General features: G+C 39.6%; 1 protein-coding gene across 11 annotated transcripts in view; it reads right to left on the reverse strand.

Moving 5' to 3' along the window:
• Positions 1–24678, reverse strand: part of LOC126857815 (cysteine-rich motor neuron 1 protein-like) — a 263792-nt gene that overhangs the window by 91610 nt on the left and 147504 nt on the right. For all 11 annotated transcript variants that reach the window (XM_050607586.1, XM_050607588.1, XM_050607585.1 and 8 more), the window contains one exon: positions 8985–9122. In XM_050607586.1, the coding sequence (XP_050463543.1) occupies positions 8985–9122 (138 nt within the window). The remainder of the gene's footprint in view (positions 1–8984; positions 9123–24678) is intronic.

A 24678-nucleotide genomic window follows, 5' to 3' on the forward strand; every position in this document is an offset into this window, starting at 1 on the left:
GAAGAAACGTGTACTTCTCGCGGATGTTACGCGAAAAAGGACGAGATGTATGTATGAAGGCCCGCTGCCTGCGCGTCGGTTAATTTCTATCCTAAGTCGGGTTACGATGACGCGCCTCGACCTCGCGCGCGCGTTTTATTGCGAGAGCTAGACTCTCGTCCCCTTTGCCATCTGTCACGCGTCGGTATGCCACCTATCGAAGGTGGAAGATTTAATGGCCGGTCGCGCACAAACGATCCGTGATAAATCATTTGCCGTCAGCGAAAATGCCGATTTACGCTGTTTCGAGCTTTCACTCTCTCCTCCACCTGTTGACACAAAGTCCGTCGAGTATAATTTTGCGCGAAGGAAATTATCGTTTTACAAAGGAAATATATGACAAAGTCGTATGTAATCGAAGAATCTGTCAAATCGATATCGCGTCGTAGGCACTTTGGGATCTCAATTTTCAAAGAATCTTAATTATAATTTAAAAAAAAAATATCAAACTCTTTTAATAGCAAAATCAACAAACCTTGTAATTTTTTTATGAATGAAAAATATTCTATTCCGAGAAAGAGAAAAGAATAAAGAGAGATTTTTAAAGCTAGAAAAATACTTGACGCGCGGATCAATATTGATGACTCAAATTCGAGAAGGCATAGCGTCCTCTTTGATCGCCTAAGACGTTTCCAGGAAGCGTACTATTCGAGGTTCAAAGGTGATTTCTCAATTAGCGGTGGCGGTAAAGACTTGAACAGATTGCGCGAGCAGCTTTTACTCCCCGCTAATTAGGTATGCTGAAAACATACAAACGACATTACACTCGCGCGCGCGTTCTGTTTGCTTATTATAATGTATGTAAATCTCCGAGAGTGTGCAGCGCCGTGTTCTAATAAAACATTTGCCCAACGGTGCCTAGCCGGTCCTTTAGAGCTCGTCTCGCTTTCGCTTAAAAGCGGATATACGGTAGTCGCGAAATTGGAGCAAACGGCCGGAGGAGCGAGCGTTTTTAATAGAGCGAAGGAAACTTTCGAGGGTGTACTTACGAGCACTTTAAATTAGTTGAAAAATCGAAGCGCGCTTTGCGGCGTCTTTTCAACCGCGATAAAACTTCTCGGAGCTGAGATTGGAGTAACGCCGCGATAAACAGACAAACGTGACGCACACGTTGGCATGCCGCCGCGTCAACGTTTATATTGATAACCGGTACTTGTTCGCTATTTTGCCACGGTCAATATTAAGAGAGACGATACGGCCGATGAATCACAAAGAATTACTTCACGACACAGTCGGATAAAAACGTTATTCACTGAAATTTCATCTCCGCGCTCTCTATGTGTGTGTGTGTGGATTATGAAACACACGAGTGTCACGAGACACTCTTCTCGTCGAGATCTATCCTAAAATATAAAATTGACGGCGTGGATCATTGAAATGTGACAGGCGCGTCTCATCGAGTTTACCGAACTAACAGAGCCGGGATATTAACTCATCCTGTTACTTTCTCATTTTCTACAGAAATGCAAAACACGAGGAGAGAAAGAGAGAGAGAGAGAGAGAGAGAAATGGTACTAAACCGCAGTAAACAGACATAAAAGAGCTTTATATCGCGGAAAGAGTCAACTCGGCGGCTCCATAAAAAAGTAAAATGCACATTAATAAAGAGAGAATATACGCGTTTGCTATCCATCGTTGCAAATCACGGAAAATGTAAATTATGTTTTTGCGAAAAGTATGGCACAGGCAGGTATCGTATTTTCGATCGAGTGCAAAAAAAAGTGCATCGGATACTATGTATCTGCGTTCCGGAAAAAGTTTTCTCTCGAGTGAGAGATTCTCTCTTTTCCTCTCTTTCTCTCTCTCTCTCTCTTTCCGTTCCAAGAGAAAGAGAAAGAGAGAGAGTCAGCTGGCCGTTATCGACGTATTCTTGATTCATATTCGAATTGGGCGAGCTGCGCACCCGCCTATTAATAGACGTTTGTCTCACGCCCGTGGATTCTCGCTCGCTCGCTCGCTCGCGCGCGAGCGACACCGACGATAACGCACGATTACAAATGCAGTCGTAACGAGGCAATTTACGAGACGGCGATAACGAGTAGTCCCTGAGATCGGTTAACCCGTTTTGCCATTAGCCGGCCGAACGTCTGTCGCTTTGTTGCACAACAATCTGTTTCAGCTTGCGTGCTCCCGCGATCAGATCCGAGCAATGATTAATGATAGAAATGATTTTTTTTTTCTTTTCAGTTTGCCGTGCAATTTATTTTTTTTTTTGTGCGAATAACCAGAACATTCATCAGCTTGTCGATCTCATGTTTACTTGACTTCACTTATCTAGTTCTATTAAGAAACTCGTTTTCACGATCTATCTGTTTTTTTTTTCCCAAGGTAATAAATAAATTTCTTATATATTAGCATCTTTTTATTACAAAAATTAAGTAATTTTGTTTTACTTAAATAAAATATTAAAATGTAAAAATGAAAGTTACTATAACTATGTTATCTTCCTCATTGTAAATATTTCAAACCTGTCCAAGTTACCAAATTATACTTGAGATACCGATAACGAGAGATTATCGCCGATAAAACTTGGAACGAGTAGCGCAATTAGCAGACAGCTCGGGGAAGCTCGAGATTATTGCTACGTAATTTTGCCGTGGAGAGGCGAGACGTTGGAAAAGTCGACGAATTCAGATCGCAAATTGCTGAAAGTGGGCGACCTTCCGTAAACTTTTCCCGCCACCCGCGATCTCTCATTAGCTCGTAATTAATGGCGGTTTATTTTTGTGGTAAGACGCCGCTTCCTTGATTTCGGTCGGCGTCGAAGTTTCCACGGTTGACTTCTAATTGCGACTGCAAAATTAGGATAGCTGAATCTCTCTCTCGCAGCCGCGAGAATAATGTCAGAGTTCTAACCCGCGCTAATCTAATCGACAAGCACGAATTCACGCTTGATTACACTACGAAGTATAACAAGTTTGTGTGCAAACTTAATCTTTTTCAACATCTCTCCCTTCACGTGTACACTTTTACCGTTATCTACTTTAATTTCGTCAAGCTACATTTATATATGTCTTTTTCCGCAAATTTTCTGAAATTCTCTCCTTCACATTTAACAAAATTCCACGGCGAAAGAATGCGGAGGGAACGGTGAGCTTTTATATGCGCGCAATACGAGTCTTGTAATATTTCGCCTCGGCGACCTCGTCGCCCTGTCGTCCCGTCCAGCTTAATGTTAACGCACAATGGCCGCAGACGTATTATGACATTTATCGTACGGCCAGCTGATCTCGCCTCCTCATTTTACGTCCCATGTGGCTGACACGCGCGACACTTTTCACGTGCGCGCGCTACCGAGCGTATATATATGTATGTGAATGTGTGTGTGTATATATATGTATGATACGCGACCTCGCATACGACAATGTGTTGCTTTATGTCAGGATGCTCGGACAGAAGCGTGGTTTTCTTTGAGAGATATAAAATTACATTCCCGCAAACAATTTTTTCTTTTTTCTTTTTATTATCTTTATATTCGGATGTACAAACATTCGATGTAAACAAAGGCGGTTTTTCCGTTTATCTGCGTGTCTCGATTACGCGTGTGTGTGCAGCACGCAAAAGAAACAGCAGCATCACAAAAATTTCGGTAAATGAAGAAAACGACCATACACGATCATATTTAACAAAGTAACGAAACTCGATTTAAAAAATTATCTCATTTTTATTTGAAGAAAATAGTTTCGCGGAATGCAAAGACGTAAAAATTCGAATCAATAACTTGCTTAACATTCCTTCTCCTCTTTTTCTCCACAGTTAATAAGTTTCTTAATAGCCAGATATTTACTACATAAACTCGTTAAAAAAATCTCTGGCTAATATTTTGATTCAACGCTCTGATAAACTCACATTTTATTTTTTTGCGCTGAAAAATCATTCCTTTCGACCATTTTATCCCAAATATATATATATATATATATATATATATATATATATATATATATGTATATAAATATTATAGTACAGACCGGAAAAGTTTACTTCGCGCAATTCTCGTCAGCTGATTATAATCTGGAATAAAACATTATTTGCACGGCCGATTCAACGGATATTACAGCGTTACACAGCGACTTCTGCATTTCCACGTAATCTATGTTATAATGAAGCAGAGTTTATTTAAAAACTGCAACGCGCGTGCCGAGAATGATCCCCACTCTGAGTTTATATCTGTTATGATTAACGCGCGCGAGAGCGCGAAGCGTTTCGCGAGCGCAACTATAATTAACCGCAATGAAATATCGCGATGACTCGCGATGATTCCGTAACGATTATAACCCGTGTAACGCGTAACGAATGCGACTGTTGCGCTTCGAAGGAGATATTCGTCCGTTTGATGCCGTGAAAAAAATAGTTGCGCGGGCGCGAAATTAAACGCGTCGAGCCAATGTTGATAAATGATAATGATAAGTGTTGTTACAAACCTAAATTCCGCAGATACCAACAAGTGTCGCAGAGATCTATAACGTGATTAAATCGGACGATACGGCCAATCTTCTCGAGAGCGTCGCGTTTTCGTGAAAGCAAGCACAAAGTGCGTAAATGCGACGCACGCGAGGCGACTTGACTAATTGAGCGATTTCCGCGAACAAACTCGAATGTACGACGCGGTTCCGGTAGCGGTTTTAATGCGCGACTGTCACGCTCGGCGCGATAACGCAATCAAATCCATGAAATAATCGTTAATTAAGACAAATCACCGCGCGTCAACTTTCGCGTGTTAATGCGACAACTATCGCACCACGACGACGACGGTTGCCGGCGAGTAAAAGTGATTAATGTCACCGCCCCGAGACGTCGTTGCGCGAGGAGATTAACGGCCGATCGACGACGGGAAGAGACAAATTTAATTGGCGACCCGGGACGAAAAGCGACGCATATATGTATATACGAGATGTGACGCAACGGCACAACTCGCTTCGTAATTGAAACTTACTTTAATGGCGATGCACCGTCCCGTGAGAAGGCCGTGTTGCGCGCGCGACCCTCGATATTAATTAACGTCAATTATTAATTTTATCGGTGTTTTACCCGGCGCAAAAGACGGCCGGACAATTTTCTACCCGCTAGCCGAGTCGATACATATCGGCGTTCTTAATTGAAATATCGATACATAATAAATAGAGACACGAACGTGGTTCTTCGCAAACGATTTTCGACACGAAAGAAGAAAGTGAGTTCGCTTCACTCACCCGAAAAGATTTTACAGATTTTTGTCCGTGCGACTCATTTGTTGTTTATTGTTGTTTATTATAGCGACTCGTTGAAACTTCACTGCAAAGAAAAATGTGTTATTTAAAAATTTAATTAAATTCTCAAATACATTCCGATTGATATCGCTCAAATTTGAGATACGTAAGTTATTTTTTTATCGCAAGATAAATTACGTCATTTTAAATACTTTGAAAATAGCTAGACAATCGTTCGATTTATTCGCGATTGATCATTTGGCGTTCCGAATCACGATACAACGATTAATTCGCGCGTCTTATCGCAAGTATGCCTTAATGAAGGCACAAAGTCCGCGGCCGACGCGACTTTAAACTAGTTTTCCGAACGCATATTTTCATAATATATTCTTCATAATGTACTCTTAGAATCCGTTGGATATTAAAAATAAAATAAAGAAACAGCATCTACAAAACGGTCAGCTAAATCAGCACGTGTTATATAAAATAAAATCTCATCAGCATCGCAATTTATAAAAAAGAAGATAATATTATACATATTTTTTAATATGTCATGCATTTTTTATATATCATTGATTTTTAAATAAATTTCCAATACTTTGATGCGGAATTATTTTTGTAAGTGTAAACTCGTTTGCCAGTCAAATGAAAAAAAAAAGGATTGAAATAAAAATTACATCAATCCCCATCAATCTATATAAATCACAAATTATTTTTGCTTGAATGAATCAGTTAAAATTTAATACATAATTTATAAATACTATATGATTATTATCGGCGCATCGGCGAAAAATGCATATATTTATATGAAAAATACAGGATATATATTTTCAGGATGCACTTTTGCGTAAAACTCGAACAACAAACAATAATGGTTTTCGCTGTAACAATAACGACGTCATATCCGTGCTCGCGCAAGCTTGCGTAAGCTCCGTAACAACGAAAAAAAAGTTTTCGATAATCAAACGTTATATACGTATATTGTCATGTTTAATGAGACAATATTGCGGAGCCAATGTTATTCTTTCTGTCATCTCCTCTTTCGCAATTTTTACCGTCCCTTTTATATTCTCGCGTGATTTCTTAATGCAATAGGGAAAATCCATCCGCCGGGACTACGTCAAATACCGGACGAGGCAAGGAGAAAGAATAATGTATATTTCGTTAAATATTTGCACGGCAATCGTTCAACGCGAACAACAATCTCTCTCGCTATTTTTTGTTTTCCCTCTCCCTTCCCCCCCTCCCCTCTCTCTCTCTCTCTCTCTCTCTCTCACGCTTTCTCAAATGCGCACCGCAACTGTACATATTAATCGTACTGCGGAAGATTTGTTAGTTGGCACGACGATAAGATCACATTCCATCGCGCTGAGGTACATATCAGCATTCCAGGCGCTTGAAAAGATAGCGCTTATCTCACGGAGGCGAAAATATAATCTCCAGAGATAGATAGATAGATAGAGAGAGAGAGAGAGAGAGAGAGAGATACGGCGAGAAAGAGAAAGAAAGATTGAAAAACATGTACGCGAAAAAAACAATGCGCACATCCGATGATGAGTGCGTAAAAAAATTTCGTTCGCGGGATGAAGCGAAAAGAAAGATCTTCGCCCAGTCATCAGGCGAATAAAGTAATTGGATAAGCGTATATTCTACGCGACAAAAGTTCGAGCGACACCCACACGATACGACCCGCGTTCAAACGTTTCAACGGATCAACGATAGCGTAAAATTTCGATGCGCGATAAATAATTCGCGAGTAATATTCCATGGAAGAGACGGAATTTTATTTTGTCGCGAAATATCTTTCGCATATGCCCGTATCTCTCATATTTCGCGATTCGCAACGACGGTCGTTTCGCTCGGCCCGTTCGTTGCAGGCTACTGATGATAAATTCAAATTGGAATGCGGGTTTAAAAAAAAAAAAAAACGCCGACGGTATCGAAAAATTGGGAGAGAGATGTCCGGGCGAGGATGTTCGAGGAAGGCGAATTACGATATGTCGAAGAAAGGAACGGGAGAAACGCCACCGTTCCGGGGAGAAGCTCAAATAATCGCCGCTTAAAATTGAATGCAGCTGTTTGTTCATAACTGTCGGTATAAAGTCAAATATTATCGTTAGCGCGACCGCTCGAATTAAACGATTTTGCGTGAGTTACCGGATCGGTGTCGCTGATCCAACTCTCATTTAACTAAAGTTAGGCGCGAAACTTGGAAGAGGCCGAGCAGTACGCGCGATACCACGGCCACAGCGGCGGATTATGTCGTTATGCCTCCCGATCGCTTACCCTATATTAAACACCTGGCGCGATCGAAGCATATATTTCCATGTTATAACATCTCCAATATGCGGTTTCATATTTTGAACACAGGAGAACGCAACACGCGCTTAACGGATGACGAATTCAATATTATTTATCACATTTTAACGTTTACTCACGATCATTACGTAAATAGGCGCCGCAATTAGTTCTCTAATTAGTACAATTAATATTAATAACAGTCGTCATTTAAGCTGCCTGTTATTTAAATATGATGCAATCTGATTTATCGATGAAGAGCCGATCATTAATAGGGCCGTACTACTTTAGAGCGAATAATGTACAATATTACGGATATTATTAATGATTGGAATATTTATATAAAGTTGATATATCTCGGAGCTTCGCTCTCTCGATCGCGTGTATAAAGTTCCTCGATAAGTTATGCGCGCCCACAGAATTTTAGTTATTCTGTGGTTAGATAGGACCGATACGCCAATCGCTAACGATGCTCAACCCGTATAAATCTGCCGCGCTCACGCAAACAACGCGTCCCACGGTGAGATACCTGTTTGACAGGGCGTATTATCCTTGCACCGTGTATAGATACGTGAGCTTTATCGACTTGGAAACAAGTTACCATTGTTCGCGCTTATATCGGGAGAAAGCCAAGGCCTTTTATATATAGTTTGCTCGTAAAGTTCGCGCTGATAGCGCTATTGAAAATTTCAAAGATGCACACCTCGTCCGCGGCATCCTTGCCAAAACAGCTGATTAAATTAACGAGATGCAATACTCGCATTTCCTTCCTCGATCTGGCAATTACCTGCTCTCGCCAAGTTAAACAATAAATATTATATATTTCTGATGTGAGATTATATATCTCTCTACGATATTATTTCCGAAGAAATATTTGTTTTCTAGCGCGCTTATGTTTGTTTCAAAGTAAACAATACGCTGTTCTTTAAATTTACATTGTCAGCAGTATATCGAGTCACGCGACGATGAATCCAAGTACATTCAATTAATTTTAGAGACAAACACACACACACCATTTTAAATCTTTTCGGTATTTCCCGAACATCACGTCTGTGCCGGATTTTTATTCCGGATTTTTATTCCGGAGAGAGCGTCGCTTAAAGCGCGACGTTAATTCCCGATCAATTTCAATTACGGACAACGTACACGTTGATCGGCGGAAATGTCGTACATGCCCGATCGGCGAACACGGTAATTACAGAGGGAACACCGCAAAAGAGAGAGAGTAACATACCAAAGTCCATCGGGATAATACGCATCAACGGTCGTTCTCGATCCGTTAATCACGCCGTTTCAATTGCACGTCAAAATTAATAAGTATTGTATCGGATAGATTGTATACATGAGGCGCGCCGCGCGAATTAGAAATAGACGGTGAAACAGAGGGGCGAGAGGGGGAGGGAACGCGAGACGCCGCAGAGGGAGAGGGGTGACATTAATTCAACAGGTTTTCCCTCTTACCTGTCCAGCTGGTGAACCGCGTGCCGCCCGTGGTCCTCTCGTCGTCCTTCCAGTCGCCGTTCCGTCTCGATTCTTTTCCCTCGCCCATCTGCTCCCAATCGCTCCGCGCCGCCGCTGCCGACTCGCCGAACGACGTGCCTGGAATAAATTATTAAATCGTATTACAATCTCTCTCTCTCTCTCTCTCTCTCTCTGCGTCCTTGCACTTTTCGCCCCAAGTTGCCCCAAGTTTTCGCGCGCCACCACCACCACCGCGACGACGGTTTAATTAAAGCGCTCGATCGCGAAAACTGTCCATTGAGCGAGAACGTGAATTTTCGACGACGTCAAGCCGCCGAAGCGTGGCGTATGAAGTTTTGCGGAGAAAGAAAAATCGAATCTCCCATTAATTACATTGTCGTTTGTAATTTTGTAGAACGATGCGCGATGAATTTATTGTCGGTTTTGTCGACAAAAAAAAATCAAAGAGTTTATAGCAAGAGTTAGCTTCCTTAAAAATGTTATATAAAAATTCTCTACAAGAGAAAAAACACACAAACATATATCGTAATTAAATATCAGAAAAAATTTTCGAACAACATACAGTATTGTCGACAACACAAAGCTCATTTTAGATGATTTTGCGACAGAATTTAAAATAAAAATCTAATTTTATTTCATATATATTCTAATACATGTATAAGTTTTACATATTTTTTATATTACAAGATATATAGGTATATGAAATTATATAGAATTCTATTAAAAATTTTGTATCTTTGATATCATTAATGAGCAGTTAATTTATTATTTAATTCAATCAATAAGTTTTAATTGAAAGTTTAGTCGGCATTTTTTCATTAATTAAATAAAAATGTAACATGATAAAAAATAACATTATTATTTCAAAATAAAAAAAATTATTACATTGCACGTTGAAGAGTTAGAGTTTTGTAACAATAAAGATGCAGAATAAATTTTTAATAAAAAATATCTATATATAACCTGTCGCGAATTATGGATGGTCTAAATTAACTTCAATCTATAAAATCCGTGGGTATTTGACGCGGAAATCGTTTTGCCAAAGAACGATAGGCGAAATCGTAAAGTCGAGGCATATTCTCGTAAAAGCAATCGCCGCGTGTTTCCCGGAACACGCAATCGTGCTTTCAAGTTGGCCGTAATTAAAAAGCAGCGTGTGCGCGACCGGCATATGACCTCTGCAGAAGGCATGCCGTCGCTTGTACGTATAATAGACTCTTACACGAAAAACGTATAAACGCGCGGAAACAGTTCGCAACTTTCCGAGTGTATTCCGCTCGTACAAAAGAGCTCGCGTTTCGTTTGCGCGAGATGCTTCGTGAATTTACGTTTAAAATGGGAGCGTGTATGTACGCGCGAGAGCCGTTGGCCGTTTAGATTAATTTACTCTGACGGCTATTGCATTAAAGTCGAGAAAAATTATGAAAATTATCATCGATTTATCTGTAAAGTCAGAGCAAAATCTGAGCGTTTAATAAAACGCGTATAATAAAATCTGTGATGTAGAAATATTTTTTTTTTTTTTTCTTACAAAGTAATTATAGCCAACGCTAAAATGTCAAAATAGCGTGCAATGAATATCAAAACTTATTTCTCCGAAACAGAGCGCGCCAATTTCGCAAATGACGTTCCTTTATTCCGCGATTTCAATATCCATCAGTTTTACATATGTAACATATTTGTCGTCACTCTATGTACTTTACACGGATAACCTTATATCCACAGAATAACACGTAGGGACGATATATCGTGCGTTAAATCGCCGCGAGTGCAATCGAAGCAAGTTGAAATCGAGCGACACGTAGATACACGTGGGTTGCATTTCCGTCTCGGTGCAGAACGAGATCGAGATTTATCGAAATGTCTACGCGGTAGTGCCGGGCTAGAATTAATGCAACGTATGCCCCCGCATCATTCCCCGCGATCAATCTCGCGTGCTTTATTCCTCTCTCTCTCTCTCTCTTTCACCTCTCGCCTTTCTTCGTTTCTTTTTCCTTCTTTTTTTCGTCTGCCATGCGTGCATTCGATCGCAACGTGCAATGATTTAACGTCGTTACGCAAGCGATTCAACGATAGTGAAGCCGTCGCGCCTGTGTGTAATACCGGCTGCCAATTAGTCGCAACTGCAAACGCCGCTGAGACGAGCGTGGGATATTAATCTCGGCGATCGTAGCTCTCCAGAACTTTATTGCTTCGATACTTTGTTCGGGAAAAAAGTGTGGGACGCGAGGGCGAGAGCAAAAATAAGAGGAAAATAAATAAGCGCCGACATATAAATAAAATTTGCAATTCAACAATAGCGCATATGCATGAATCTGTGAGCTTAAGTTAGGGTTCTTAAACCTCAAATTTGAAATCCACGCATCTTAACTTTCAATTCTGCATTCCCTTAATTCGTAAGCACCTAAATTTTAATTTTCCATTCGCGATCCTTTTGCGGATTTGTATCGTTATACGCGCGACACCGAGAGAAGATGAAAGATTTGAGTTAAATAAGAAACTCTGTTGCCGAGATCGTATCAAAAGTCACATGTCTTATCGCATTCCTATGAATGCAAGTGTAACGTCTCTGCTCGTGTGTTCCGCGTATAATTCATCGCCGATGCGTCACGGCTCTCAAATAAGAATATGGCTCTTCTTTGTTAATGGAGTCGTGGAGATTGACGTTCGAATGGAGATCGATGATATTTTATTTCGATGATTCAGGCGTCGTGGAATTCGCCCATCATGGGGGGTACAATTATAATCGACGCGTGCAGCTGTATTACGCGAACATATATACGAGCATTACGTTTGAGAAAAATACTTGACGTGAAAAACTGGGCGACGCGTCTGGTAAATTTATTTATTCGATAATCAAAGATGCAATCGCGCGATATTGCAAGGCGAATTTTCAAGTGGCTGGCGTCGAAACGGCGGAAAGAAATATCACAGAAATGTAACTCAAACAGCTGCCCCAAATAATAATGCATTGAAAAATATACGGTATACACGAAATTTCGAACTTTCGAGCTTAAAACGAGCGACTCCGATAAAAAAAAAAAGTGCATTGCATCTTTTATCAGAGAAACATATAGATATCGATTCCCTATCGCAACTTTATGTTGCCCATTCGCGGGATAATAAATAGTTGAATTGGTGAAACGATAAAAGTTCTCTACGTAAAACGGTCTCTTGGCCTGCTTTTCGCGAATGCATTTAAATATTCTTTAAAATACAGGTTGAAAAATATTGTCGCAAAGAATGCATCGTGCAAAATGATACTAAAAGGATGATAACTCCAGCGAAACATCAACATCGCGGATAAAGTCGGTCATAAATTTCAAGAATTTCGCGACACGGACAGATTCGAAGTGACATGATAACGCATCAGGGTGTGACGCGCGCGTGAGAGGAGATGCATCGTTTATACAGTCGTCGCGCCCCCTCATCCCGTTTACACCGAACGCGAAAGAATGCGAGGTCGGAGAGGAAAGATCGCGTACCGTACGAAGCGCCGACGACGAGAAGGTGAGGCCCCCGCCGATCACGTCAGTCAGCTGAGCAAAGATTGACATCACCGCGCCGCGTGCCGGCGCGGTGATTCACGCGCGTGTGGCTTCATTCTCGGAAGAAAGTGCTCGACTATGATAACGCAAAATGGTTTCGAGTAGCCCGACCGGCGCGTGATGCGCGCGCGTGCGTGCGGTCCGCAGAATCCGTCAATTAAAATACCAGAGTCTACTCGCGCGGGGATTACGCGTCGGCTCTGTGTATTTGCGTAGCCGATTAGCGCGGACGGCGCGCGTGGGCGGCCGGGGATGCGCCGAGTCATCGGTGAATTTTGGCGCCGACGATTATTTACGGAATGCCGGGTCCAAAACCGCGGCGGGACCAGGTGGTGCGACGAATTCTTTTTCAGAACACGGAAAACAACGTACAAAATTTGTTTACTCATGTTAAATATAATTTCGAGTGCAAACACTAGCTTGTGTATGTAACTGTCAATTGTCGGACTCGCGTTTTTGTTTCAACTCGCAAATGCCGAGATTGAAAAAATGAAAAAAAATACATATACGATTTAATATTGTAAGAATTTTTAATCCGAGAGATCTCAACTATATCAATTTTATACACCGTCTCTATATTTTCGCAATTCTTTTCGACGAGATCTCGAGCAGCAATCGGTAATAAATTTCGTCGGCGGTGCGATTTATTTCGCACTGTTTACTCACTCACTGCTGCAATGCGCAGCCACAAACGGTAATATTTTGAACGGGCTCCAGGTTGTTTAGTGCAACTGCGCAAATACAGCTTCGTAACCGCGACATTAAATGCAAATTAAACATTTATGATGCGCGAAGGTTCGAGGAAAGTCATCGCGGACGCGCTGCGGCTTGTCGTATAAATAATTGGTGTCATCGCGCCCCGTGATTTATTCGGTTAATTCACGCGACGTATGTATTATTGCACGTTTTCCCCGTGCGCTTTATTCGCGGTCTAGATCTAGATTAGAATCGCACAACGCATCGGCGGCAAGTGATAAAATAGTGAACGAGATCTTTCTACGTGCATAAACATCTGCGGAAAACATAATAAATATTTCACGCCAATAAATATCATTAAAATCTTCGTACGTTCGAAAAGAAAAGACCTATCTTGAAATCATGGCTCGCACATCATGACACGAATAAATTTAATTTAATTGAATAAACATCGTTTCCTTTGAATTCCTTTAAATCATCCCGCAACTATCTTGATAAACGCGAGATAATCGCGCATCTCTATCTCGATAATCGCGTAATATAAGCAAAAACGCTGTTTGTATTCTTTATAAATCTTTATATTCTCTTTCAGCATTCACTTTTCAATATCAAAATGGCCTTCGAAACAATGATCGCACTCTCTTAAATCAATATATTATCACTACAATATAAATAGTAACTGATGTTTTCATTTATAAATATAGCACTGCAAATCAATAAAATCACACTGAAATGGTTGTTTAAAAAAAAAAAAAAACAATTTTAATTAGAATATTATGAGCTAAATTTATAATAAAATATAATATTTTAAATTTAGCTCATATATATATACTTGACCAAAAGTCTTATTTAATTTTTATGCGTTTATTACAATTCAAAAATAAAAAATTGTAATATATATATGTATTCAGATTTGAATAATATTAGTGTTTCTCTTATTTCTACAATATATAGGGACTTATTCCAAAAAATAAAAGTCAAAAATAAATAAAAGAAGCTTTAAAAACTCTATCTGCAAATATATATGATTATTATTAATTTTCAGTGAAATATTACTGCTATAATCAATGGAACATAAAACGTAGAAGCAGAGTTTTTTCTTAATCTGCGGTGAAATTTTGTCTTTAATCAATGAAATATTTTCATTGGCTCAATTTAAGAAAATATTTTTGCGCAGCCGCAACTCTTTAAATTCATTAATTTATTTATAAACTTTTTTTTTTCGAATCGCGGGTATTTCATTCGATTAATCGAAATTTAAATAACCTTTTGTACGTAATCGCGCAATGTGAAAGAAAGAGTGAATTAGAACGACAGATTTAATCTCGCATTTTTCCAATGCATCTCTCTCGACTCGAATTAATAAGTTACGTGATGCGGCAACGAGCGCCCTTTGACGCCATGACTTTTTGTATTAAAACTTTACCGACTATATTAAATTGAGATTCAATCTCTTCTTTGAAGACGTAATTAATCCCCGGGAACGGGGATAACATAGGCATTGTGGTACCTTTCCATATTTTTGCACACGCGTTCGTGTTTTCAGTTGGAAAATGATATAAAGGATAACCATGATCACAGTAAAATATTACTTACAATCGGGATACTCTCCCTCGCGCGCGTATTTCCGAACATCCGAACACGGATTAAGGGCAATCTGGATTATCGGTACAACCAATAAACGTACAATCGATTATCGGCGCTCCGTATTTATAAGCGCCCTGGACGTATTAACGTTTAAAGCGTTATAACGTAATAGCGCGTAGCGATATTGAAATTGAAAAAGTATCGATGCACTTGTAGCTTGTCGATTTATAACTTGAGCATTTATCGAAAGCAACATCGAATATTATATTTCACTCGTGCGTGTTACGATCTGAATAGCATTAACAAAATGAGACTACTGGCTCGATCTGATTTTACTGTATTTTACTGTATATTTAATTTTAACCGCATTACAACGCGAGTGTAAACTGGCCCGAGACGATATCATAGCCCAAACGAAAATTAATAAAGTGCAAACAATCGTATATTATTTCACAATTAAATATAATAAATAATATATGTCTCTCTCTCTCTCTCTCTCTCTCTCTCGTCGCAATAATGGCCAATATATTTTGTTGATTCATATAAAATATATGAAAGGATTTATTATTTACACGCGGTTTACGTGTTAATTTACAATATTTCTCTATAAACAAAATACATACATACACGTTATATATAAATGTGTACATACGCGAACGCAATGTAATCGCGCCATTTCGATCAGGCAGCTTTGCTTTCCGCTTTCCACGACGGTAAACAAAGCGACGAAGCTTCGGTTTCGTCGCTCGACGGGCAATTAATTGAGCGCGGAAATAATCGACAATTCGAGTCGCCTTCCGTTCTCGAGAATTCGCAGACATGCCGCGAGCTCTAATTTTGCGCGAACGCGCCCTTTCCTCCAAAACGAGCCGTGCGCCATTTGCTTGGGTCACGTTCGAGAAGTCCCGACCGTCAGTAAATCCTCATGATTAGCTTCGCGGAGCTATACGATCCCCGGGTTCTACGTGGTCGGTGCATATACGCGCGAAACAAAGTTTTGTCGCTCGTGCAATCTAGATAAAGCGACTGCTGCGATTTTTCATTTCGACTGCGCGATACACGCGAGTCGAAATCGCCCGCCGCGTGCCTAGAATTCTTTCGCGAGGAGAAACGATCGCTTGTCCTTTATCGAGAAGAATTGCGCCGACGCGTTGCCACGATCAGAGATGTTTCGGAGGATTGACTTTGCTACATTGACACAGCACAGATTCAGATGCAGAACGTGCTCTTCAACGTATCGAATCTATCAACGAAGAATCCTCCGAGTCATAGCGTGATAGCATAAAATGCGTCATTAGCTAATTTTAGGCGAGCGATTATAATATCGCAGAAAATTCTTAAATTCTGACGAGAGTAAAGAGTCATGATTAAACAAAAAAAAAAAAAACAAAAAAATTCGATAGAACATGTTTTGGCGTTTATACATATTATATGTATACTACTTTTCATCATCTCCGAAAACTGCGTGTGTCTTGTAGAGCTGCTTCGAATTTTAAATGTTATTTTGGCAGAGAGAGAGGAGAAAGAGAGAATTCGAGTGCCAGAAATATATCTGCGCACGATTCCCAATTTTATCTATAGGCACCTAAGCAAAGTTTCGCTCTCGTGACGGTTGTCCCCGTTCTATTTTAATCGCGCCAACCTGTTCGATCGCCACATTTCCTCTCGCGGCCTCGTACGGTCTAGTTCTGCTCTCCGTAAATTAACTCTTAAACAAAGAATAACCTCGAGCCATCGATATTGCACGGCGCTATCGATCAGCGCAATTACCGGTAAAATAATATCCCCCGCAGGAAGAGGCATCCTTATATGAGAGCTCAGGGGAATTGCGAGAATCGATTGGAATAAAACCCGCTTGAATAAAAATAAAAACGGCAAATCGGCTTACTCGGCGCGCTCTCTATCAACGACGGAGGCTACCTGTTCGATTGGAAACGGTAGCTCGTGGCGCAGATCAAATGCTATAGAATCCGAGACTTTGACATAATTCGACGACGGCACGCCTTTCTTCCGAGAAAAATGATACCCAAAATGAAAGCGATAAATCATCTTAATGTCGCTCCGCTTCGCATTCCTATGCGGGGATATAAGCTCCTATCGAAATATAAAGATGTCAGAATGGGTTTGCGCGCAACAATAATACAATAAATAAATAAGCATACGTCCGACGAGCGTGTGTCGCGCGATGAAAAACATGCCGGCCGTCCGTAAGCCGTTCCATAAATCAACTTATCGCCGCCGCAGCCTCCGACAACACACACACAGCTACCATGCTCGAGAATATTTTCACGATGAGTGACGCGTGAACTATCGACACCGCATCGATTATAGCGGCCACATTCCGTTATACACGCGCGGAAAATCTCTCGCTCGCGTTATCGCCGATCGCATATTACGGAGGTGATGAATGGAACGAATCGCGCGAGCGAGTCACGCATATATGCGTGCGCGAGGATGAATGAACGGGGAGGGGCTGGCGCATTTCGGCGAGTGCGTCACGCAGGCCTAACGCACGCGGAATGCGCAATGTGCATCGCCCGCAGAAACAAAATTCACGACGATGGTCATTTTCTTTCCTTTCGTTTCACACGCAAGTGTTTAAATTCTTGCGCGCATTCTTTGCACGAATCATCCAAATATAAATGACTTCTCTCGTGCTTGTTCGTGATTATGTCTCATATCTTTGGGATTGCGTTTCCTATTGTTTAAAACGAACTCACTTTTACTCGTAGTGTTTCTGATAATAATAGATTACGTGACATGACTAGCTCTCAATTATCACGAAAATATAATCGTGTTTATTAGGAAATTTACCTGTAACTGCATGTATCGCATCAATAATGAAAAAATATCGCGATGAGAAATAAAAAATAAAAAATACAATTTTATTCATCGATAAAAGATAATACTCATACACGATGCCTTCACATTAACATCTTAAATTTATGTCGCAATAAGCTGTACGAAATGAATAAAAAATGTAAGTTTCCTTATATAAGAATAAGGTAACGGAAGGAAACTGAAAAAATAGGATATTGAAGAAGATTCATTTTTATCACAGAATAATATTAAACAAATCATATATCCAACATAAAAAGATAAATATATAGCGATCCATAAAATTATAAAAATATCACAATCTAACTGCGCGTTCGTATTCGATAAATTTAAGATACTGAAATATATAAAATTTTGTACATACATATATTCATTCCATCCTCTTTAACTTTGTATCGGCACAATCATTTCGATGAGTCGAGACCCCCGTCCCCTTTTCCAGCCAATCCCTTTTTATCGTTTCGAAATCCCTTGGTACCGTCGAAACTTGCATTCTGCAAGCTTCTGCAAGCCCTTGGAACTTATTCTACGGAACAGTGTGCATAAAATGGCCCTACATTCGTGAAACAGTACGATCGTTTCTCGCACGCTTTACCCGCTTTTCCGCCGCTTGCTCCCCTTTGTCTCGTCTTTTTTCTCGCTTGTCAATTGCTGCCGGTCTCCCTGACACCGTCTCTTTCTTATTTTCATTTGCACGTAGCTAAACCGAATTATCTCAGGAATGAGTATCGTCAATACGATTACGCGTACATATGTAATTAATAAGACGAAAGAAATTTGAAGCAATTGTTTTTTTTTTTTTTCGAAAAAGACGATCAACCCAAACTTGTGTCGCCATTGAATTTTTTTTTTAGTATTGCTGAAATGTTAATATTTTAAATATTTTAGTTAAGCAATTAATCTTTAAAAAATTATGATTTAAATACTTTTAACAATATTTATTTTGCGAAAAGTTTATGATTTAATCTACGAGTTTTTCTGTTGATCTGAAACTGTTGTGGAATTATGCTATGAAAAATTCGTAGAGATCAATCGAGAATGATCCTGTTGTGTAGCGGAGTTCTTTTATGCACCACGATCGCCCGAATACTACGTGTGAAGTAACATGGATCACAATGAAACGGATTGATAAACGGTTGATCGAGTGGGACCACTCGATGCGGAAAATTAACAAAAAATAGGGAAAAATGTGTAAAGCCCCGAAGCGAAAGTTTCGGCCGCGGCAATTCGAATTCAGAGATGGATTTCTATCCTGACGCAGCGTGTGTGCGTCAAATGTCATGTTCGATATTTTCATGTTTATAGAATGAGTGGATTGGATGCGCCGCGGACAGGTTTATCGCTGGAAAACAAAGAGAAAACAAACATCGGATTGTGCGACGCATGCTTCGGCAACCGATTGCTCGATACCGATCATCAATCGTGTCGCGTCGATATTTGCGTTTGACTGGACTTCCCCATCATTTTCTATAAATACGCTGTTTTTATAGCCTCAATTATGTTAATTATATTGATTATCCTCTCGCGTAAGAAAATAATTACCATATCGGGAAAATCCTGACAACTATAATGGGGAATTATCCTCTCTTGAAACCGTAGCCTGTTACACTGCTATGTACCTGCTTTTAATCAACTTGAGTGGCGTGAAAAATGTCGCGGCTTGACAGCGTAATGCCGCGCATAAATCGTGACATACGCATTCTAAGACCTTGCACATGTCTACGCAACGTGACAACATACAAGCGCACGAGCGAAAATAAGTTCGCAAACGCAATTAGACGAGGTAAGCGAATTGCGTAAAAATCGATCGAGACTGAGGCGCATCTAAAAACGCTTTTTTTATGGCACGAATGAGGAGAAGATGCGCGCGACACTTTTCTAAATTAATAGCACCAGCGCTTGGTAAAAATTCATGGCGGGAATAAACTGCTCGTGAAAAGGTTCGTTGCGCCTTTTAAGAGGGTTTTGCGCTCTGCCGCGTTTGCATACGGTGACGATGAAACGAACGAATGAACGAACGAACGAACGCTGCTCTCATTCGGGTGAGGCAAAATAAAGTGGCAAGCAGCTTGCCAGAGAGCGCGCAAATTTGCTCTTGCATTCGCAAGAATTCAATTTTCAACACGCAGATTTCGATAATGCGTAGGTCGACGTAGTGTCCGAAACGATTTTTGCCACCGAGTCTCCTCTATCTTTTCCGCGGAAATGTCTGGAAAAATAAAACCATCTAATCTGAAGTTGAAAAAAACAGTAGAGCAAAGAAAACGTGATAATTGTAGTTTATGATTCGACGCACGCAGTCTCACAATTGTTATATTTTAGAAAATTAACAAGTGATATTAATATCGTTAAATTACGTAAATATATATGAGAAATTATTTATATTTGACCCTCTCCCTATTTCATATCATAAACTATATAATGGCGAAGAAAAAAGGAGGAGAGAGAGGAGAGTGCGTTCCGCTTTTCGTTAATAATTTATTCTAATATTCTAATATATCTATATCTATGTATAATTACAGCAATCATTATTATTATGAATATTCAAAAATAATAATTATATTTTACGTATTTCTCACACAACAATAAAACGATAATATAATCGTCATAATTTTCTGCGCTCGATGGTTTCAATTTAACACGAGTTGATATCGGATTTTCGGTCAACATATCATGCGGTGTACACAGCGTGTGACAGCGCGAATCTGCACGCGAGAATGAACCTCATATTTCGCGACGGTGTGATTCTGACGGGAAAATTGTGGACACAGTCCATAGTTTTGATTTTCCTCGCGAGCGATACAGTCGCCGCAAAGGATATATATATCTTTTCTACGCGACAGTCCCCCTATACACATTTCAGACGACTACCTACCACGGGATCATCGATCATTCGGCGAATCATACGTCGAGATGTCCGTCGCGCAAACGATGTTCGATCATGCAGGACGGAAAATTCCCAGGCAAGATATAATTCTCGCCCTAATTCCCCCTCTCTCACTTGTTTAATGTTCGCTTTTCTCTTCGTTTAACATTGTTGCGATCTCTAACGACGAAATTATAGGTTCGAGGGACATTGAACCTCGTATCGTTACCCGCCCGGTATAAGCGAAGTAATTATCACGTGCCGCGGCGTTCGTTAAAAATCGATAAGAGAATAATTAATAGTACAAGGACTGAGAGAAATTCGCACGTGATCGCTTAGACAAGCGGGCCGGTAATGTTGGCGTTCCAGTTAAGACAATCAAATAGGTTTTTATACAAGAAAACATATAATAAATAAATAAATATATATATATATATATATATATATATATATTGAGTTTGAATGGATTTCTATCCTTATCCCATCAGGATTGCCGGGATCCGTTCGTCCTCGCCTTATGCAAAAGTGCCGCACGGAGTCACGCGATAAGAACATCGGAGCGCCTAATCGTCCGCGGGATCTAAAGCTCCGGTAATTGAGGAAAGAATCCGGAATTGCCTCCGTGCTTGCGGCGGAACGTTGCGCAATCCTATTTAAAGCCAACTTTTGAACGATGATGTGTCGCGTGCGCGCGCGCGCGCACGATCATATGTAAATCACCAAGTGTGTGTCGTAATCGGTTCGCGATGTTGCAATTAAAAATAGCATACGCATATAACGCATATAAACGACTTTAACCTGCCTATTGAAAGCGTGTCCAGTTAAAATATATATATATATATATATATATATACTACATATATATTACGTGTCACGCTGTGCCACGCGCGTGCCGGCATATATAAATATAACTGAGAGAGCTAAACGAATTGAATTTCATAAAAAAAAAAATCGAGCACCTTTTCGCAAACACGATAAAATTATCGAAGCTTAATAGTTTGCTTTCACGACATAATTCCAAAGTTGTTGCAAATTTCAAAACTCTAAATCTTAACGAACGCTTTAGTTAACTTAGGTCACAATATTTTCGTATTAATTTATAATATATACTATGTGTGAAGTTAACTCTCTCTCTCTCTCTCTCTCTCTCTCTCTCTCTCTATGCAAATTTAATATCAATCGTCAATCATGAGTTTCCCAAAAATTTCAAGCTGCTTACATTTCAGTTATAACTTATAATAAGAAAAACTAGTTAATTTACTTAGGTTACTGATAATTAAATTATCATAAATTTAAAAAAAAAATGAAATACGCTTGGAAAAAAATATTGGAAAATATTTCTGCAAAAAGATAAAATGCCAGAAATTTTCTTGCAAAATATATTTCTAATTCCTCTAAAAATTGTGGAGAAATATTTGTTACTCAGTGCATTATCGAGACTCGAATAAAAGCGCATGATACATGATGCAATAGCGTAAATTGAATTACGCAATTTATGAATGTCGTTGCATTTTTCACGATTAAATACAAATCAGTAAGCAAATGCGCAGCTGGTAAATGCATTAATGCATTTTATTAGGCGAATCGCGATAAACCGTTACTGCGCGCTTCTCAAACCGAACCATCTGGCAACAAACTCGACAACTCGAGCTACGCGACCTAAACATATAATTATTATTACCGGTTAGGTCATTAGATATGATTTAACTGTGTAAACCGTAACGAACTTCAAGAGAACACCGGCCTTCGAGCAAAATTCATTTTCTGGCTGTCGTTTTCTCTTCGGAATATAACCGTTGCTTTTCGTTACTGAAACGAGTAAAAAGAAAAAAAAAAAAAAAAAAAAACAATACTGCTGAAATCATCGTCAAATATAAACATTTTTGGAATACATGGTCTTCTCTCCTATGTGAAGTTTACGCGAGTTTAAAATATTGCTGATGTACGTCGCAATAAAAATAAAAATATTGTTCTCCATTTTTCGTTCAAAGTCCGACCGCAAAAGACACAAGGTATTTGGAAATCGATATTAACTATGTAGTAGTGTATGTTATCCGATACGTTGCAGGAGAAATCGTCACATATTCCGCTTTAAGTTTTTATAGAAATGTATCCCAGTTTTTTCTACGCCAGTACAATACAATTTTTTTACGCTCGCTCCTCTCTTCCTTCTGTAAATGACATAACGCTGCAAATCGAGCAGCCGCGGGCGAATTTTATTTCTACTGACGGATTTCTGTTTAATTTTCTGTCCGCCGACGAACTATCGGCGATCAAGATCTACCTGTTTTCTTTTTTTTCTCTCTCTCTCTCTTTTTTGTCGAGCACACAACATGTATTTCAAATGCAATGACGCGACTGATTTAATTAAAAAATCACATCGCCGATATAATGTCATCGGAAATCGATGATCGCGCGACGCTTGTGAAAAATTATACGCTTCTCGTTCGTTCTTTCTCTCTCTCTCTCTCTTTCTCCCTTTCTTCTCTCTCCCTTTCTTCTCTCTCCCTCTCTCGTTCGCTTGCTCTTTTCCAGCATTTTTCTAGCATTCGTTCGGCAAATCCCGCACGTCGTTATATCGCACAACGACGTCCAGCGAAATCGTTGGAATTCCATTGAGCTCGCCCCGTCAGATTATTGGAAGGGAATAGAACTGTAGCGGTTGCGTAACACGGCAGGAGGAATTCGCGGGATACGTTCCGCGGATACGCTTGCAATTTTCATACCGTTCGCAAATGCGAGGCGCTCTCTCTCCCTCTCTCTCTCTCTCTCTCTCTCTCGCAAGGCAAGAATTTTTTTATAATCGCGTCTCGGTTATCGAGCGGTGCGCGCCTTGCGATGATCATTAAATCGCGCTTTTCTGCGCATTTTTAATAGTTTCGTCCATTTTTAAATTTTCCTGGATTTCTGGATTCCTTTCGACCGATTATTGCGAGAAACATGAGCACGCAATTTCATTCATTTTCAAATTACAATCATAGTTATAGTCGAAAATCTGCGAAAACCAGATAATCCCGTAACTAATAAAATCAGTACATTTATGAAACGACGAGCTCGGTGACAATCGTCAACAAATACAACGAACATAAATCAGTTTGTCATCTACATTTTTTTCCCGGATTTCTAGAAATTTTTTCCTTCGAAAAAATTGATTACAATACAAGCTTTCCAATTCATCATCAATATCAACGAATTCGAGATAACGATTCAGCAGACAGTATCTTGCGGAAATCGGGGAAAGAAACATCATTGCAAGAGTCGCTTTTGTTTTTAGAACAAGCCATCATCGATCCAAACATGTGCCAATTACGAGACTACGACGAACGAAAGAGAGGCAGAGAGAAGGAAAGAGATAAAAAGATAAAAAGGGGAGGGGGGATCTTTGAAAAGACGGAATGGCAAAGAGTTAAATCTATCGATCCCCTGGTTGACTTTCGTCCGGGAAAAGCCGACAGTCTCCCTAAGTATCTAATAGTCGGATTAAACTCGGCTTCGTCGAGGAGAACCGAGGCATTAAAAGGTACGTAGATATAGGTAGGCGCGAGTATCGAGACTCAAAGATGGACGTGCATCGAAAATCGATCGCCACTTAAACGGCTGTTATCGATTCTCTCGTTGCTTAAACATAATATAATATACTTTTCACGAAGAATAACGCTTCGACGTTAAAAATGACGCTTCGGCTGAGTGCGCCAAATGAACACGGCGATCATTATAAATCAAATTCTGTCATTTCGTATGGCTGATTATTTACGTTATCGCCGTAAAAGGATGCACATGATTAAGAAGAAATTAATTTCTTCAAATAATATTATTGTTAAAATTATTTTTTAATTTCTTCTAATTAATATTATTATGCATTTAATTAATGTAAAATTATATTTTGAGTTTTGTGTATCACATCGCGAGAATAGCAGATAATGAAAATATGGTAGAAGCTCGTTTCAAACATGTAAAATATTTAACATAGCGAAATTTTATAATGAAAATAAAGATGTAAATTTTCCTATTAATAAAAATTTAATATATCTATTAAAAAATAAACGAATTTTAAGAGAGAAAAACACAATAAAAGAAAAAAAGAGATTTAAATTTTCCTCCATTACTTCATCAAGAGAGAAAGGTGAAATTAATCTTT

This window comes from Cataglyphis hispanica, chromosome 23 (assembly GCF_021464435.1).
Source record: "Cataglyphis hispanica isolate Lineage 1 chromosome 23, ULB_Chis1_1.0, whole genome shotgun sequence".
Taxonomy (NCBI): Eukaryota; Metazoa; Arthropoda; class Insecta; order Hymenoptera; family Formicidae; genus Cataglyphis; species Cataglyphis hispanica.